Source organism: Eubalaena glacialis, chromosome 16 (assembly GCF_028564815.1).
Source record: "Eubalaena glacialis isolate mEubGla1 chromosome 16, mEubGla1.1.hap2.+ XY, whole genome shotgun sequence".
In the NCBI taxonomy this organism is placed as follows: domain Eukaryota; kingdom Metazoa; phylum Chordata; class Mammalia; order Artiodactyla; family Balaenidae; genus Eubalaena; species Eubalaena glacialis.
Genome location: NC_083731.1, coordinates 79,289,006 through 79,306,944, shown reverse-complemented (window position 1 = coordinate 79,306,944; position 17,939 = coordinate 79,289,006). Strand labels below are relative to the sequence as shown.

The following is a 17,939-nucleotide window of genomic DNA, read 5'->3' as shown; positions in this document are numbered from 1 at the left end:
GCCCGCGCTCTAGAGCCCGAGCTCTAGAGCCCGAGAGCCACAGCTGCTGAAGCCCACGTGCCTAGAGCCCGTGCTCCGCAACAAGAGAAGCCACCGCAACGAGAAGCCCACGCACCACAACGAAGAGTGGCCCCCGCTCGCCGCAACTAGAGAAAGCCCACGCTCAGCAATGAAGACCCAGTGCAGCCAAAAAAAAAAAAAAAAAAGTAGGGATCTAGCTCTCTTCCATTTTACCAGTTCGGTCCTGATCAGAATTTCTGTGAGAAGGATTTCAAATAATAAATTCAGATAACTCAGGTAATTTAGATATTCAAATATTAAATAAATAAAAATTCATTCAGTAAAAAGGTGGTAGAGAAACTGTTTATTATGATCTAAGTGCTGTTGTAGAAGGATGAATTTGGCGGTGGTATTTAGTGGTAACTTGAGGTAGGAAGATACTGTGAGGAGGCAACAAGCAATTTTGAAACTGCTTGGTGTGGGAGCTAGGAAAAATGAAGAAGGTATGAGTCTGAGATATGAGTAAGGAAGAAATACTAGGGCTTGACATGAAAAAAGCAGAAGAGTCACAGGTAATGTGTAGGCATCAAGTGTTTATGACTGAGCCAAGAGAGTAGTTAATTTTATTTTAGGGAGATAGTTTTTAGTTTTTTTTAGTTTTTGTTTTTAAATTCATGATGTGTTGCAGAATGGATGATAGTCTTTTTCCAAGAAGTTGAAGTTTTGAGGGGTGTGTTTCATGTTATATATATATGCATTCTGTTGTAGCTGAAAGTCAACTCTTAGGTTTACTTAAAACTTTGTTTTTCTTGCATTGTTTTAATTTTCCGTACATTATATAGATTCTATGCCGTTTCCATGGGAAGGAAATTGTAAAGGTGCTTTCCAGTTTTGGCAGTTACGAATTGAGCTGCTATAAACATCTGTGTGCAGATTTTTGTGGACAAAATCTGTGTGGACATACGTTTTTCGCTCCTTTGAGTATTATATACTAAGGAGCACAGTTGCTGGAGTGTATGGTAAAAGTATGTTTAATTTTGTAAGAAACCACCAAACTGTCTTCCAAAGTGGCTGTACCATTTTCATTCCCACCAGCAAACAATGAGAGTTTCTGTTGCTCCATATCCTCAGCAGCACTTGATGTTATCAGTGTTCTAGATTTTGGCCATTCTAATAGGTGTGTAGTGGTATCTCATTCTTGCTTTAATTTGCATTTCTCCAGTGACGTAAGATGTGGAGCATCTTCTTATATGCTTCTTTGCCATGTGTATATCTTCTTCAGTAACGTGTCTGTTAAGATCTTTAGTATTTGTTTCCTTTTCATGGTCAGTGTTTTCTCTAGAGTTTACAATATGCATTAACTTACTCTCTACCTTCAAATAATATACTACTTCAAGTATAGGTTAAGAATCTTTAGAAGTATACTTATATTTTTCCTTTCTTGTCCTCTGTGATCTTGCTGTCATTGGTTTTACTTTCATATGTGTTATAAATCCCTTAATGCAGTGTTATTTTTGCTTTAGATAGTTATCTTTTAAAGAATTTTCAAAATGAGATAAAACAGTCTTTTGCATTTAACAACAGTCTTGATTTTGGCACTCTTCAATTTTTTTGTGTCATTTCAAATTTCCAGCTGGTATCATTTTCCTTCTGCTGGAAGAACTTACTTTAACATTTCTTATGGTAAAAGTCTGCGAGCAGCAAATTCTCTCAGCTTTCATTTGTCTGCAGAAGTCTCTACTTTGTTTTTATTTATGAAATAGATTAGAGTTTTCATTGTTAGGCTAGGAGTTAGAATTTAAAAGCATATAGTGGTTTGGCAATTAACACATTTAGTTTTCCTTCAAATGTCAATTGGCTCCTAGTAGCCAGGTGGATTTGTCATATATGTTTGGTATAGTCATATAAAGCAATTATAAATATGGTTATACTTGCTTTTGATAAAGTGCAAGTTGTTTAAAATATATTTTAAAGAAGGCACTTATTGTATGATAGTTATTCCCTTTGCTTCCTCCTCCCTTCCCTAGAGTTTTTATGGATGGTATTTACAGCAGCATTTGTTATACTCTTGGGTATAGTTATTCCTATACCACAGAAAGATTGTCAATATAAATTACTTGTAGAGAGGACTTGTGTGAAAGAAATAGGAAAAAAACAAGTAATTTTCTATTTTTCTTGCCTTGGTTTGTTGGCTGGGTTTAGGATCATTAACTTTTATTATGTTCATGTCCAAATTATAAAGTTTTCCTGTTATTTACTGAACACTTATCTAAAAGTCATTTATTACATATGCTAATGTTTAACATCAGATTTTGAAGGTTAGATGACTGGTGGCAGTACATATTTATGTCTTGTGGGTGATCTCTCTGGTAATGATACACTTCTTAATTCTTTATGATATTGACAAGACAAATTCTGATGCTGACACTAGCTTAGGGACCTTGGGCAGGTTACTTAACTTATGCTAACCTCAATTTCCTTGTTTGAGTTACTCATCTCCCAGAGTTATGAGAATTAAATGAGGCTATATGCATAAATTATGCAACATATAATTAATGTTCACAAAATGGTGGTTCTTAATCATGTTTTCACTTTTGTTTCTTTGTAAAATTACACACAGTTATAGCTTCATATTGAAGATCTATTCTTTAGAAATTAATAATTCAAGAGCTTTATAATTAGATTGTATCTGCTTCTAAAAGTAATTTGATTGGCTAACAGTAGAAGACATCTGTGTACTAATAGAAAGCAAAACGTAAGCTGGAAGACAGAATAGAGGAAGGAGATAAGACAAAAGCAGTTATCAAATTTTGAACACAAAATTAATTTTTTCTTTTGATGGGCCATTCTTTCTTGTTTCTTTGTGTGTCTCATAATTTTTTGTTGAAATTTGGACGTTCTGAATATTGTAATGTGGAAACTCTGGAAATTCTGTTCTTTTCCCTACTCTTGAGTTTGTAGTTGCTATTGTGTGTTGTTATTGCTGTTTGCTTAGTAGCTTTTCTAAAGTATATTCTGTATTCTGTATAAGATCTGTATTCTCTGCCACTTTTGGCCATTGAAGGCTTTGTTCTGTTAGTTTGATGGGCAGCTGATGTTTTGACAGAGTTACCTTAAATGCCTGGAGCCAAGGAAAGGAAAAAAAGGAAAAGAAAATGCGTTTCCCCATCTTTTGCTCTGTGCTGGAGACTTCTTCAGTGTTTGGTCAGGCTGTTTACATCTCTGCTTTAGCTTTTACTTCCTACTTGTGTAGAGCCTAAAGGTCAGCTACAAATGAAAGCTTAGGGACTTTGTAGGCCTTTTCTACAAAATGTGCGACCTGCCCTGGGCATACATGTGGCTTTCTGGATTACCCAGTATACATGAGAGCTTTTGAAAGACCTTATACCCACATTTATCTCCTTTCCCCACGTCTTCCTTCCCAGGCTTCCAGGTCTGTCTACTGCTTGCCCCAAGTGTTGGCTTGCCTCAGGTGCTGCAGCTAATACATATGCCTTTAAATGCTTTTAGCAAAAGTGTTCTAGCTCTAGGGACGTTCTGAGTTGAGTGAAGCAAAAAAAATTCTTTGTGTCTATCCTTGAGGGAGCTGCCAGTCAGGTTCAGACCTACAACTACAGTTCTTTGAGAATAAGGTCCCTAGTGCTTCCTTTGGAACTAACAGCCCTCACCACCAGTGCAGGCTAGCGTCCTCATGACTGTTGCCAATCTGAGGGATTGAAGGTGGGACGTGCCCCACAAAACAGTAGCTTCTTCCTCACCAAGTCTTCCCTTGGTTGTTGTACATTTTTGACTTGATTCCAGAAATCTTCAGAAGTTTATTCTGCCAGTTTTTGCTAGATCATTAGTTTTTTAGGGAGGACATAGCTGCCTACTCTGATGTATTTTGGTGACATCACTCCCATTCTTTTTCAAAGGAAGATATTGTAATTGATTTCACTTGAAAATAGTTAGAAACTGGAAGTGGAAATATATTTAAGCCTGATTTTAACAACTAAAAATTGTGTGTAGTGTACTTAGTCCCTTACTTAGACAATAACATGTCTCCCAAATTTTACCTGTGGAACCTTACATATTTTTTAAGTGGTAATAGAAGAAAAAAATAACGCAACCAAGGGGTATAAACAAGAATGAGGAAACATTTTCTTTGGCTTTGTGGTCATCTCTGGAACTTTAAAAATGTTATATGGCATTAAAAGCAATTCATTGCTAAAAGAGAAAAGTAGAGTATGGTAGAAAGTCTTTGACTTACAACCTGATGATGGACCATGAATTTGTGAAGCCCTCCTGCCAGCCTACTTACCTCCCTTCTGTCCTCTCATCCTGCCATCTTCCCATTCCGTGTTAAATATTGAATAATTTGCATGGGTTTGTCAGTGTGCTAGTGATGTAGATATGGTTGATAGTTAGAAATGGTCCTTACCCTTACGAAGCTTACTGTAAAGTGGGGGTTGGACAGAAATCTGTAAACATCTAGGATATCCTGAAATGATTGCTGTGATGTGGATGGGTTGTAATGCAAGTTCAGAGAAAGGCAGTGTTTGTAGTTACTAGGAAGACTTTCTGGATTAAGTGGTATCTAAACTGATATTTAGAGGTTTAATGGAAGTTAAAATTAGGGGTTGGGAGAGAACCCTATTTCATGCCTAGGGAGTAACATTATAAAGAGTTTTAGATGAAGTGAGAGATGGCATTGTGGAAATGTTTTTTATGACAGTAGCTAGGGAATGGAAAGTGGAGGAAGCTGAATGTGGGGTGTTGAACTGGGGCTTTTATAAGCAATGTTATCTAGTTTAGAGTTTATCCACAGATTTGCAAAGATTTGCAAAGAAATCCAACTGGTTAATAATTATCCAGTTTGATTTAGTCTAATGTACACTGAATTATTCCATATGATCCTAACTAATAATCTAAGATTTCAAAATAAAGATATTTAAAACTCTGTACTTAAAAAATAAAAGATACTTAAATTGCTAGTAATTATAAACCTTAGTACTTTCAGAAGATAATACATTTATATTCTAAATTTTTATACAGTAATTTTTATGCTTTTATGTAAATAAAACTTAGTTCATTAAAAAGGCTCACCTATATTTATTTTATTCACTTATGACAGATTCTTGAGTAGGAAGGGCCATTGTGGACCGCTTTTCTTGAATGCCAGTACCTTTTAGAATTTTAAGGAGAAGGCCTGGAGGAAAAGAAAACCCTTAACTGTGCAAATAGAGTGTCATATTGACACATTCAGATTTACAGGAAGTCTCAATTGATTTATAAATCTCATTTGTACTATGGTAACAGTGATTTTAGGTTTTTTTGTTTTTTTGTTTTGGTGTAGCTTTCTAGCCTGTCATGTCACTTTCTTTGCTTTTTAAAATGTTTTCCTGTGAGTTTTCTTTTTTAGTGTTTATTGCTAATTTTCCTGTAATTGAGCCTTCAAAGTCTTAGACATTCTTACTGAAATAATTTATTTAAATAACTTTAAATAAATTGGTTGTTTTTCTTTATTGTGATTTACTACCTCTTGATGTTTCATTTCTTACCCACAGAAATCATTTTGTCTTTCCTCATTTTACCCATACACTGTTCTCAAAGCACTAATTTCTTCATAGAGCTACTATGACACGTCCCATCTCTATTTTTTAAGTTTACACTCTTGACTTCATAGCAAGTTGTTTCGGTACATTTTCTAGTCTAGATTAGAATCCTGAATCTGCCACTTACTCATGTGTGACTTTGGTTATGTTGCTTAACCTCATTTATCTTCAGTTTCTTTCTCTGAAGACAACTATGCCTTTTCCTCATAGGGTTGTTAGAGAATTGTTTAAATAATAAAGACTGACTGTTTCTACTTTTTCTTCTATGCTTTAGTTGATAAATATTGAACCGTTCATTACAAGTGAGGAATAAATATTTCCCTAATCTTGGAATGATAGTTCTGTAAGCAGTTAGCCTCCTTAATACTAATGTATTAAAAATTATAATAGGGGTTAGAAAGACCATCCAAAAACATAGGTCCACTCTGTTATAACATTTGTAATAAATATTTTTACAGCTTCTGGCAGTGAAATCAGGGAGCCATAACTGTGTTCTTTTGTAATTAAATGATGTATAGAAAGGGGCATTGTTGTTTTAACTGTGAAAGATAGAGCCTTAGGCTTCACATAATAGCTTGATTGTTAGAATTACACATTATAATTGTTAATTCCTTTAAAAGCAGACTATTTTTTGTTACCACTGAGCCCATTTCTGTTATTTACACATTTGATAATGGTTCTGGGGTAGACCAGATTTTACTTAAGCATTTACAACTCATTAAGGAGATTAGTCTAAAAAATTCTTCAGTGTTCTCCCATTTTAGTGTATACTAATTCTTACAGAGATGTATTCTGAGTCTTATAGACTTAAACTTTGGTATCTACTTCTTTTAGTTCAGTCAGTAAGTTGTCATTGTTTTTCACACCTGTTTATTTCTCTGTGGTTCACTTCTGGAGAACCTATTCTAAGTTACTAATCATGGGTTTACAAGTTTCATAGTAGTGACCCAAGTCAATTGGATATATAAATATGAAAAAGTAAGCAATTCTTGGTGAGACCATGGCACGGTGAAAATGATGCTTGAGTTGGTTTTGCTAGATCGACAAGTAATATCTAAGAAAGTACACGATCTACAATAATTTAGCTTTTCCTGGAAACATAAGGTTTACACTGACTGTTTCATGGTACTTTATATGTATGTGATCAGATGACTACAATTTTTAGCTCAAAGTTGGGGTAAGAGAACTGGTAATAGCTAACGTTAACTCCTTAACTGAATGCTAACTATATGCCTGACTTTGTTACTAAGTGCTTATAACCCAATTACTTTATTTATTTAATCTTTACAACAACCCTATTAGATAGGCACTTTTATTCCCATATTGTAGATGAAGTGACAGGCTTAGAGAAGTAGCGTCATTAAAGTGAGTGGTGCAGCTAAAATCGGAATCCAGAAAGTCTGAATTCAGAGCTAATCTCTTAACCATTCTCATAGCTATTTTTGTTAATAAACCAGAAATAGTAGGAGGAGTTGAAGTCGTTTCACACATAGAAGTAAAACCAACCTTTAACCAGAGAGAATATCTAGGTCAGTAAAAGGTCGGAAGTTAGCATAAGGGCTGGTTTCTTATAAAGTTGAATTTTGGAGCTGTGACAGAGAAAATATATATACAGAGTATAATATTTTACAATTTGAGAATATTTTGTTTTTAAATTCTTAAATTCTAGAAGACTTTTAAAATATTCGCTTCTTTGTCATTAGTTGCTGTGAGAATTAAGTTATTTACTATATGTAAAGCACTTAGAATAATACTAAATGGCATGTGAGGTTAGGTGGTGGTATTATTATTACCATTATTTTCAAATTTATATTATACAATGTGCTCATCCATCCATATTAATGAACACCTTTCATTGGTGGAAAATTAATTTGACTTCTTGAATCTAATCTCTAGCCCCTGTCTGAGCCTAATTGTATTTTCCTTCGCTTCCTCTTTCTCAACTACTCACTATTTATGTCTTTTATACTTTATGTAATTTATAAGCCAAATGCAACCTTTTTTGGAATAAAGTAGAACATACGTAAATACATATATAGATCTCTATTTCTAGAATTTAGCACTATTAGTGCATGGACTTTTTCTTGTCCACAGATATATTTCTAGTTCTTAGAACAGTAAGTCCTAGTCTTTAATAAATAAAATATTTGTTGAATGAATGACTTCACATTTGTCATGCATTTTGTATATGGCTATTATTTTCTGCCTAAATTTTCCATTCTCTAGATCAAAAAGATATCCAGTTTGTTAATGTTCTTCCTTAAGAATGGTACTTATTACTGAATAAACTAATTCATGTGAGATTTGATCAATAGAGAATAGGAGTATCATTGTATCTTTTATTCCATGTGTATTTGTCTATTGCTGTAGTAAAGTAGCATTTGGGAGGAGCAGTACTACTTTTGACTCACTTGGCATAATGCCGCAAGTCCAATATGCTGCCATTAAATCAGCTTTCTTTCCCAGTTCACATGTTTTTTAAAAAAAATACTACTAGATATTAGGTATTTCTCTTGTAAACATTTTTAACATTAATTCTGTTATTTCAACATTTACTGTAAGTTTGCTAATATAGTTTCATGTTTCTTCATATTCTATACATGGAGATTAGACCCACCTATTCTTTTTCAGTTACGTCTATTTTATTTGTCAGTCTAGTAATTTAAAAGAAAATGAATTTTCATGTCTTAAAATTTATCCTTAGTGATCTCTGCATCTTCTAGTATTTTTCACTTTTCAAAGCCAAAACCTTTTCAAGGGAATTTGTCCAGAATCCCACGTCTTAGTCATTTGCTCTATTTTACTCTGTTTCTGTAGATTTGAAATCACCTTTTCAAATTGAAAAAAAAAAAATTAGACTTCTCTCTGCTAGTTTTAATTCTTACAGCACCTTTCACTTGTCTGTAGTGAAATTTTTATCAAAATTAGTTTCAGGCTAGAAGACTTGAAATTTTTTAGAGTAGCTAATACTTTCTTGCTAGCTAAATATTTGTTTTGTTGTTATGTGTAACCTCTCACATTATCATTGGTGATTTTTTTTCTGTTTATTTTTAGCTGGTTGGTGGAGAATTTGACTTGGAGATGAACTTTATTATCCAGGATGCTGAGAGTATAACATGCATGACAGAGCTTTTGGAACACTGTGATGTCACATGTCAAGCAGAAATATGGAGCATGTTTACAGCCATCCTACGAAAAAGTGTTCGGAATTTACAGACTAGTACAGAAGTTGGGCTAATTGAGCAAGTATTGCTGAAAATGAGTGCTGTAGATGACATGATAGCAGGTATGGGATTATCTGACAGGAAAGTATAATTTAAATGTTTATAAAGATTCATATACTTCTATTTATATTCTATAGGTTATATAGTTTTGTTGAAGCTACCTTGTTTTAAAATAGATAAGTAGAAATGTATGGGAAATTTGCCTTTTATGTTAAGGGGAAACCTGAAGAATGAAAGATGACTTTTGTATTAGACAAAAATAATTACTATTTTGGTTTTCCAGGTTTTAGAAAATCTCAGTAATGTGGAATAAGTGCTATGAAATCTATCAGAAAAATAAACAGTACCTTTCTATGTAGAACTTAATTAAACCTTTATATAATTAAAATATCACAATACGTATTATACGTCTATAAAATTAGCACTTTATTAAAAGTTCTCTGAACTCCATGTTCTCCAATCTGGCATATATGGTACTATGACAGGAGGTGCTAAAAGCCTTCGGACAAGCAGGCTGTAGTCTTTGGAAGTGTCGATTTTACTTTGATATTTTTTTGGAGGAACTTTTGTATTAAAATAAATGCAGATATATTGTTAATTAGAACATACTATTTGCATGAAATTTCAAGATAAAAATAATAATTTGGTGTTTGTTATGTGTTATTTCAAATAATAATTTTGATATCTGTAATTCTTCACTGTCAATCCTTTACCCACCTGCAAGTCCATTCTCCTCTGTGGTTAGATACACTTCAGTAGAAATGTTTTGAAAGATGGTCCCAGAGCAACAGTTATTCCCAGAAAATAAGGAGTTTGAAATGTTGATCCTCTTAAGCCATGAATCTTCCGTATAACTTTCTTCTGACATGAAAAGGTTTCATAATTCTAAAAGTGCTAGTATAATTCCTCACAATATCTGATCATATCTGATCCTTAAAAATAGTTCAACACCAGAAAATCCTCTATAATATTTTGATCTATGCATAATTAATTTTAATATCAGTAGAACAAAACATTAAACAAGAAAAAATGGAATGAAGAATAAAGATCAGTGCTTTTTAAATTTAAGCAATATTTTGCAATTTTTGTTATTTTTATAGAGTATATTAAAATCATTTCTAATTGCTTTCGAGGTGGCGTCTGTCTCTACTTAGAATGATTTAGTATTCTCTATATTGGTTACTAATGGTTAACTTCATGAAAAATGAAAATCAAAATTAAAACATCTTTTTGATGAAAATATGGTACCATCTGCAAATTTTAGCATTAACAGGAATTTATCTGTATAAACTTACATGTGCACATGTTGTATAGAACATCATGTGATCTTTGAATCCTCATATCTGGATTTAAGCCCTTAAAATTCTTTTTCTTTTCTTTCTTTTTTTTTTTTTGTAAATAAAGTGCACTTTATAGAATGCACTTTAGATAATGAGCCACAATTACGAACATACTAGCTTACTGTACATAACTCATGAGCACTGAGAAGTAAGCTGATAGTAAGCGTGATAGTACCACAAAGCTTTTCACATTTTCTGTTATACAAAGCTTCTTAATTCCCTTATCCTTTATTCTCATTAATGATAATGTGGATAACACAAATTTTTCACTTTTTTTATTTAAGTGATTAATAAGTGTTAGGAAAATACCTCTACCTTACTTTTCCGTAGAGAAATTAAAATTTAGATAACATACTAATGAAGCACCAGTAACCACCAAAACACTACTAAGTTTTCACTCTGAGTGTTTTGTAGCATGCTAAGTTCAAAGAGGTTCTTTTCATTTAATAATATGAAGATATCATATTAGAAGGTGGTTAAACATCTATAGTAAATTGATAAGAGAATTTCATAGTCTTAGTATTTTTTCTCCTTTAAAAATCTTGTACAGAAAAGACCTTTTTTATAGACCTTTTAAAATTTTATAATAAAATTAAAAACTGAGGTGCTTGGCTATCTTACCTGTATAATAAATAAGAAATCTTAATAATTATGTAATTAACTACAAATTTAATAGATCACTTTTTGTGACATACATAGGAGATGAGATAAAGGTTTGGAAATAGAATTCTTTTAAAATAGTATTTGTAGGCATACCTTTAAGAAATCTTCTGTGAAGGATTTGCCATTGCAGCTAATTGCTTAAAAATGCTTTATATTAACTTAGGATTTTAAAGTGCTTGGTTTTTATCTAGAATTTTTTCTTAGAAACAGATATTCTGACTAATATGTAGTAACTATGAACATTTTTATTACTTGAATGATGAATGGTCTTTCATTAAAAGATATCTCTTTAAAATGTCATATCCACAGTCACAAGTTTATCGTAGAGATTGCTTACTTAGAATGGTGTTAAGTAAGAATAAGTCAATTCTTTATTGATGAAAATAACCATATTAAATTTCTAATTTGAAATACATAATAAATATTTTTAAAGTCTGAACGTTCAGCTAACTAATCTATGATATTCGATAATGTATAGTACATGTCAATAATTATTTCAACTTATCCTAACCTAACCTATTTTATTAATTGATGATAAATTGTTTATAATGTATATGTGTATTTATTGTAATAACTTGCGTAGTATCTTTAATTCTTAGGACGTGCTTTAGAAATTGAGAAAATGAAGTATAAGTATTTAGATGTTTAATTTCTTGCAAAAAATGATTGATAGAGGTACTATTACAATGTCTAGAGATGAGAAAGTAATCAGAGATGAGATTAAATATATAATTTTTTCTTATTTGGTGAGCTGGTGTGTCTCTTATATGAACATAAACACATTATCATAATGGATATCACTAGTCAGATGTTCAAATGGTACTTCTATTTAGAGACTAGTAAGTAAGAGTGAGGGCTCTGGAGCCATACTGCCTAGGTTTGAATTTTGACTCTACCACTTAGTAGAGTGCGTTCTTGGGCAGTGTGATTAAGTTATCTATGCTTCACTTTCCTCATTTTTAGAAGGGGATAATAATAATACTTACCTCATAGGCTTGTTATGAGGATTTGTGAAGTTAATGCATGTAAACCACTTGGAATAATGCCAGGCAAGGAGTGAGTGCCCAAAATTGTTAATGGGCCAAGGACTATTTCAAGAATGTATTTTATTAAGAGTAGATAATTCTAAAAGAAAATATGGTCAACCATCACTTTTTCATTTGAAAATAACAAATTTACAATGTTAAATCATTGTACCGTTGCATTTTTTTGCCTACTTTTCCCAGCATATATCAGATGTGTGTGTGTGTGTGTGCGCGTATGTGTGTGTATTCTGGGAATTTATAAAATCCATTTTATGTAATTTTTCAAAGAGAACTTACTTGAAATGGTAATTCTGATGGGAAAAAAAATCCTAAAATTCAAATATAATTTTTTGCTTATCTGATGAATTAAAAATTGTTAATTAGAATGGCTATTCATGAAGACATTTAGCTATAATACATATCCATATATGTGTAGAAATGACAAGATAACTTTTGCTCTTTCAAAAAGTATATTTACCTTGACAGATGGCAGCTCATGACTAGAGTTCAGAATAACTTTATTTTCCTTTGAAGATCTTCTAGTTGATATGTTGGGGGTTCTTGCCAGCTACAGCATCACTGTCAAGGAGTTGAAGCTTTTGTTCAGCATGCTTCGAGGAGAAAGTGGAATCTGGGTAAGCCGTGGTCAGAGGGAAAAGTATTCAATATCAGTGCATTAATACTTAATGTTCAACGGTTCGTCTCTAGAGAGCTATAAACTTGAATTTGTAATGGAAATTTTTCCTCTTAAAGAGTTTATTAAATGATTTAAAATTAATTTTCTTCCAAGTTAGAAAACATTCTGGTGGTTAAGGTGATATATTAGGTATTTTTGTTAAATTTGTACAGTGACATTTCTTTTTCTTGTTTCCTTAGCCAAGACATGCAGTAAAATTATTATCAGTTCTTAATCAGATGCCACAAAGACATGGTCCTGATACTTTTTTCAATTTCCCCGGTTGTAGTGCTGCGGTAAGTTTTAAATACATATGTTTGTTTTTATTTCTTTTAAGTCAACTCTGTGAAGGTATAATTTACATACAGTAAAATTCCCCAATTTAAAAAGTACAGTTTGTTGAGTTTTGAATAGTCCTGTAACCACCACGACAGTCATGATTTAGAACAATTCTATCACCCACCAAAATTCCCTTGTGTCTCTTTGAAGCCTGTTCCCTCTCCCTAGGCTGTCCCTTGCGACCTTTGATTTATTTTGTGTTTGTATAATTCTATCTTTTCTAGAGTTTCATATAAATAAAATCATATAGTATGTAGTCTTTCTGCCAGGCTTCTTTTACTTACCATAATAGTTTTGAGATTATCCATGTTGTAGTTTATCAGTAATTCTATTCCTTTTTATTCTGAGTAGTATTACATTTTATGGATATACCGCAGTTTATCCATTCACTAGTTGATGGACTTTTGGGTTTTCAGTTTTTGGTTATTGTAAATAAAACTGCTAGGTCTTGAATAAAGGTCTTCTGCAGGTATGTATTTTTATCTCTTGAGTAAATACGAAAGAGTGAGATTGCTAGTTTTTATGTTAAGTATGTATTTCATTTCATGATAAACATGCAAATTGCTTTTTCTGTAGTGGAAAATTTTGCATCCCCATCAGCAGTGTATGAAAATCCCAGTTGATCTGCATCCTGGACATGGTGTCTTTTTAATTTGAAGCATGTAATTGGTTATGTAATGGCACCTCATTGTAGTTTTAATTTTGTATTGCCCTTCTGACTGATGTTGAACATTTTTCTGTTTATTAGCCATTCTTAAATCTTCTTTTGTGATGTTTGTGTTCAAATCTTCTGTTCACTTAAAAAAATGTGATTATTTGTCTTGTTATCTTAAGAGTTCATTATATATTTGGGGTGTAAGTTAATTTGGAAATGTGTTTGTCAGACATTTTCTCCCAGTCTGATGCTTGTCTTTTTATTTTCTTAACAATATTTCTTGAAGTACAAAAGATTTTAATTTTGATGGAGTTCAACTAAAATTTTCTTTCTTTTATGACACATGCTTTTGTAATCTAAGAAATCGGTATAAACCAAGGTCACAGGATTATTTTCTCTTATGCATTCTACTGAAAGTTGTGTTGTTTTACCTCTTATGTTTAGGTCTGTGATCCCTTTTGTATAAATTTTTAAAATATGATGTGAGGGAAGGTTGGAGGTTAAGTTTTGTTTGTTTAACATATGACTATCAAATTGTTTCAAAGCCATTTGTTGAAGAGACAGTTCTTTTCACATTAGATTGTGTTGGCACCTTTCTTGAAAACTATCTGGCCGTGTTTGTGTGGATCTAGTTCTGAGTACTCCAATTTATAGGACACAATATATCTCTCCCTTTATTTCATTTCCTTTGATGTTTCAGTGTTTTGCAGTTTTCAGCATGCCAGTCTTAAACATCTTTTGTTAAATTAATTCACAAATATTCCATATTGCTTTATGCTAGTATATAAAGACACAGACCTACTAGAGAATGGACTTGAGGATATGGGGAGGGGGAGGGGTGAGATGTGACAGGGTGAGAGAGTGTCATGGACATATATACACTACCAAATGTAAAATAGATAACTAGTGGGAAGCAGCCGCATAGCACAGGGAGATCAGCTCGGTGCTTTGTGACCACCTAGAGGGGTGGGATAGGGAGGGTGGGAGGGAGGGAGATGCAAGAGGGAAGAGATATGGCAACATATGTATATGTGTAACTGATTCACTTTGTTGTAAAGCAGAAGCTAGCACACCATTGTAAAGCAATTATACTCCAATAAAGATGTTTAAAAAAAAAAAAAAAAAACGCAAAGTTTTTGGTATATTGACCTTATATCCTGAGACCTTGCTAAACTCACTTACTTGTCCTAGCAGTTTTTTTTAGTAGATGCCTTTTTATTTCATTTTGTACCTTATTGCACTGGCTAGGACCTTCAATTAGTAATCGTAACAGTCTTGACTTATTCTCAGTCTTGGGGAAAGCATTAAGTATTTCACCATTAAGTATACTATTAGCGTTAGGTTTTAAGATATATCCTTTATCAGACTGAGGAAATTACTTTCTGTTCCTATTTACTGGGAGGTTTTTTTCATCATCAGTAAGTTAATATCAGTGTTGAATTTTATCAAATGCTTTTTCTGATTTTATTGAAATGATCATATAGTTTTTCTTCTTAATCTTTATTAATGTGATGAATTACAGTGACTGATATTTCAGTGTTAAATCACCTTTGCATTCCTGGGATAAAAAGTACTTGATCGCAGTGTAATAACCTTTTCATACAACACTGGATTTGATTTGCTAACATATTGCTAAGAAACTTTGCAGTTATTTCTATGAGTGATTTGACGATCTATTTTTCTTTTCCTGTGATATCTTTCTCCAGTTTTGATGTTAGGGTAATTCCTCATAAAATGAGTTGGGAAGTATTTGTTTCTCCCTATTGAAGAGTGTGTGTAGAATTGATAATACTTATTCTTGAATGTATGCTAGAATTCACTATTGAAGCCATCTGGGTCTGGAGTTTTGTTTGTGGGAAGGTTTTAAACTACAAACTTAATTTCTGTAGTAGATATAGGGAAATTTTCTATTTGTTTTGAGTAAGCATTGGTAGTGTGGGTCTTTCAAGTAATTGTCCAGTTAATCTAAGTCGTTGAATATATTGGCATAAAGTTGTTAATCATATCCCCTATTATCCTTTTAATGTCTATAGGATATGTAGTGATGCCTCCTCTTTCATTCTTGTTACTATATTTTTTCCAGTCAGTCTAGCTGGAAGTTTATCCATTTTGTTGTTCTTTTCAAAGAACTAGCTTTCTCAGTAAGCTTGATTTCATCATTTTAATATGCATGGTAGCATTGTAGAGCATATGTGTAATTTTTGGCTAGAAGAACCGGTTTTGATTTCTGAATCCTCTAGTTCATTACTGTAGAGGACTAGTCCTTAGTGTTTCTTAGCTTACTTTCATGTAAAATGTTAGCATTTTATAATGGAATAGGGTTATTGTGAGCCTGTAATGAAATAATATACTATTTAAGCACTATATAAGTTGTAAAACATAATGTAAATATTTATTGCTCTTTGGTTATTACAAGTACTTAAATGTCCTTTCAATCTCCCATTTCATCAACCATTATCCTAATTTTATATTTTTTCCTGACTGTTTTGTTACTAATCTTTTAAGTTACAGTTTCCACCAATTGTGAAACAAAAATAGGAAAGTTAGAAAAAAACAAAAACACTTTCAAGATGGAAGCAAATCATTTTACATATCAGTTTGTTAGTGTAGAGCATATATAATATGTATGTATATTGTGGTACTTAGCAGAGAAAACACTGTCACTGTCCCTAAGGGGATGAGGGTTCTTCTAGATGTAATAGTTCTACTTTTACACATATGTATTTCTAATACATTTTACAGAGCTGTTGTTGACCTGACATGTGATAGATTTCAGTCTAAGGTATGGGGAAGAAGAACAAAGTGTTTTGACTGAAACATAAGCAAGTTGCTGTTTTATATATAGAATTAACAAAGTTTAATTAAAATGGAATTAATAACTCTGTTTTAATAAATTGCCTGAATTGCCTCAGTAAGATGGCACTTAATCCTGTTTTTAGCCATTTGGTCATTAATTACCTATTGGTATGCAATGCATTTACACACACATACACACACACAGAGATAATTTTATTTATATGTTATTAGTAGTGTATGTTTGAATTGTTTTTGCTCAGGGGATATTGGTGGACTTATACTATCTCTTCTGCCTTTCCTGGTTTTTCCTGCATCACTCGTTTCCATAAAGGGTAGTTTGGATCAAGAGTATATTCTTTGTAGAGGAGGAAGCAGGGAAGGAACTAGAACTTTTATAACTATTATTTCATTTGAGTCATACAAGCTATATAAGATAAATGATATTATTGTTGTTACATCAGTTGAGAAAACTAAGTAAGCCTCTACAGTATAACATTGTTCAGAGTCTTAAAGTAGAGTTAAGAATCTGCCCGCCAATGCAGGGGCATTCTTAAAGTAAGAATATAAATTTTGGAGTCAGCTAGTCCAGGAGACAGTGAGGGATATAGATTTCAGAGTCCTATGGACTCATTGGACACAATGAGGGATACCCAATTGTGGATACCAAAATATTGTAGAAGGAAATACAGAGGAAACGTGAAGGCAGCTTAAATCCAAAATCACAGAGATAGTCCAAAGGTCATGCCATTATTGCCATGGGATTAGAAGGAAATATAAAGAGTCTAGAAAATGGGTGATCAGGCACAAACGGTTGGGGAGTAAATGGGCCTGGATTCCACATCAGGCAGTACTCTACAAAGTTAGCTTTTGTGCCTTAAGGGAGAGTGTATGCATCAGTTAAAGAGTTGAAAAAGGCTAGGGATACAATGTGCACTGTAAGAAGGAGCTGGTTGGTAGGTAAGTAGGAACAGGAAGTTGAGGCATAACCTCTAGAAATGGGAGAGTTCAGGTCCCTAAAACATTTTTTCTAGCTGTTACATATTGAAGACTATACTTCAGTAAAAAAATAATAAATTCAAAATACATATGTAATAAAAAAATAATTTTAAGAGAATGTCCTTGAGTAGAGGTAACTATCTTCTTGAAGAGATTGGCCGTAATAAAGATCCTTATTTATCTATGGAATTTTTAGAAGTCCACAATGAAACTGAGAAAAATGCAGTCCTAGAGCCTCTCAGGTGTTTCATACCAGTTGTAGCAAGACCAAAGACTATTATTATTTCATTATCACTCAAGCTTATTAGCTTTTCCTTTTGTGAGATTTTTTTCTTTTTTCTGTTGTATTTTGGTTCACTAGTGTTTGCAACTGAATGTGATTTAGGACTCTCTCAGTCCTACTGTGTTGGAAGAGTAGTTCTGGAAAACTTGAAGAACAGCTTGAGTCAAATTCTTTCCTGTATCTCTTAGTTTAATGCAGCGTACAAGTTCCAATGTAGGGCTCAGTAAACCAGATGATGAGACTGATGATATAGAAAGTGCTAGGGCCACTGGTTGGAAATAAGAGATCTCTTGGGCATGTGGAGTAATGGGGGAAAAGAGAAGGAATGGGCTGCACTCCTGCGTGCTT

At 32.9% G+C, this 17,939-nt stretch overlaps 1 protein-coding gene across 8 annotated transcripts in view; it reads left to right on the top strand.

The window, feature by feature from the left end:
* NBEA (neurobeachin) overlaps window positions 1-17,939 on the top strand; it is a 629,474-nt gene that overhangs the window by 58,440 nt on the left and 553,095 nt on the right. For all 8 annotated transcript variants that reach the window (XM_061171071.1, XM_061171076.1, XM_061171075.1 and 5 more), the window contains exons 2-4: window positions 8,649-8,880; window positions 12,381-12,481; window positions 12,723-12,818. In XM_061171071.1, coding sequence (XP_061027054.1) covers window positions 8,649-8,880; window positions 12,381-12,481; window positions 12,723-12,818 — 429 coding nt within the window. The remainder of the gene's footprint in view (window positions 1-8,648; window positions 8,881-12,380; window positions 12,482-12,722; window positions 12,819-17,939) is intronic.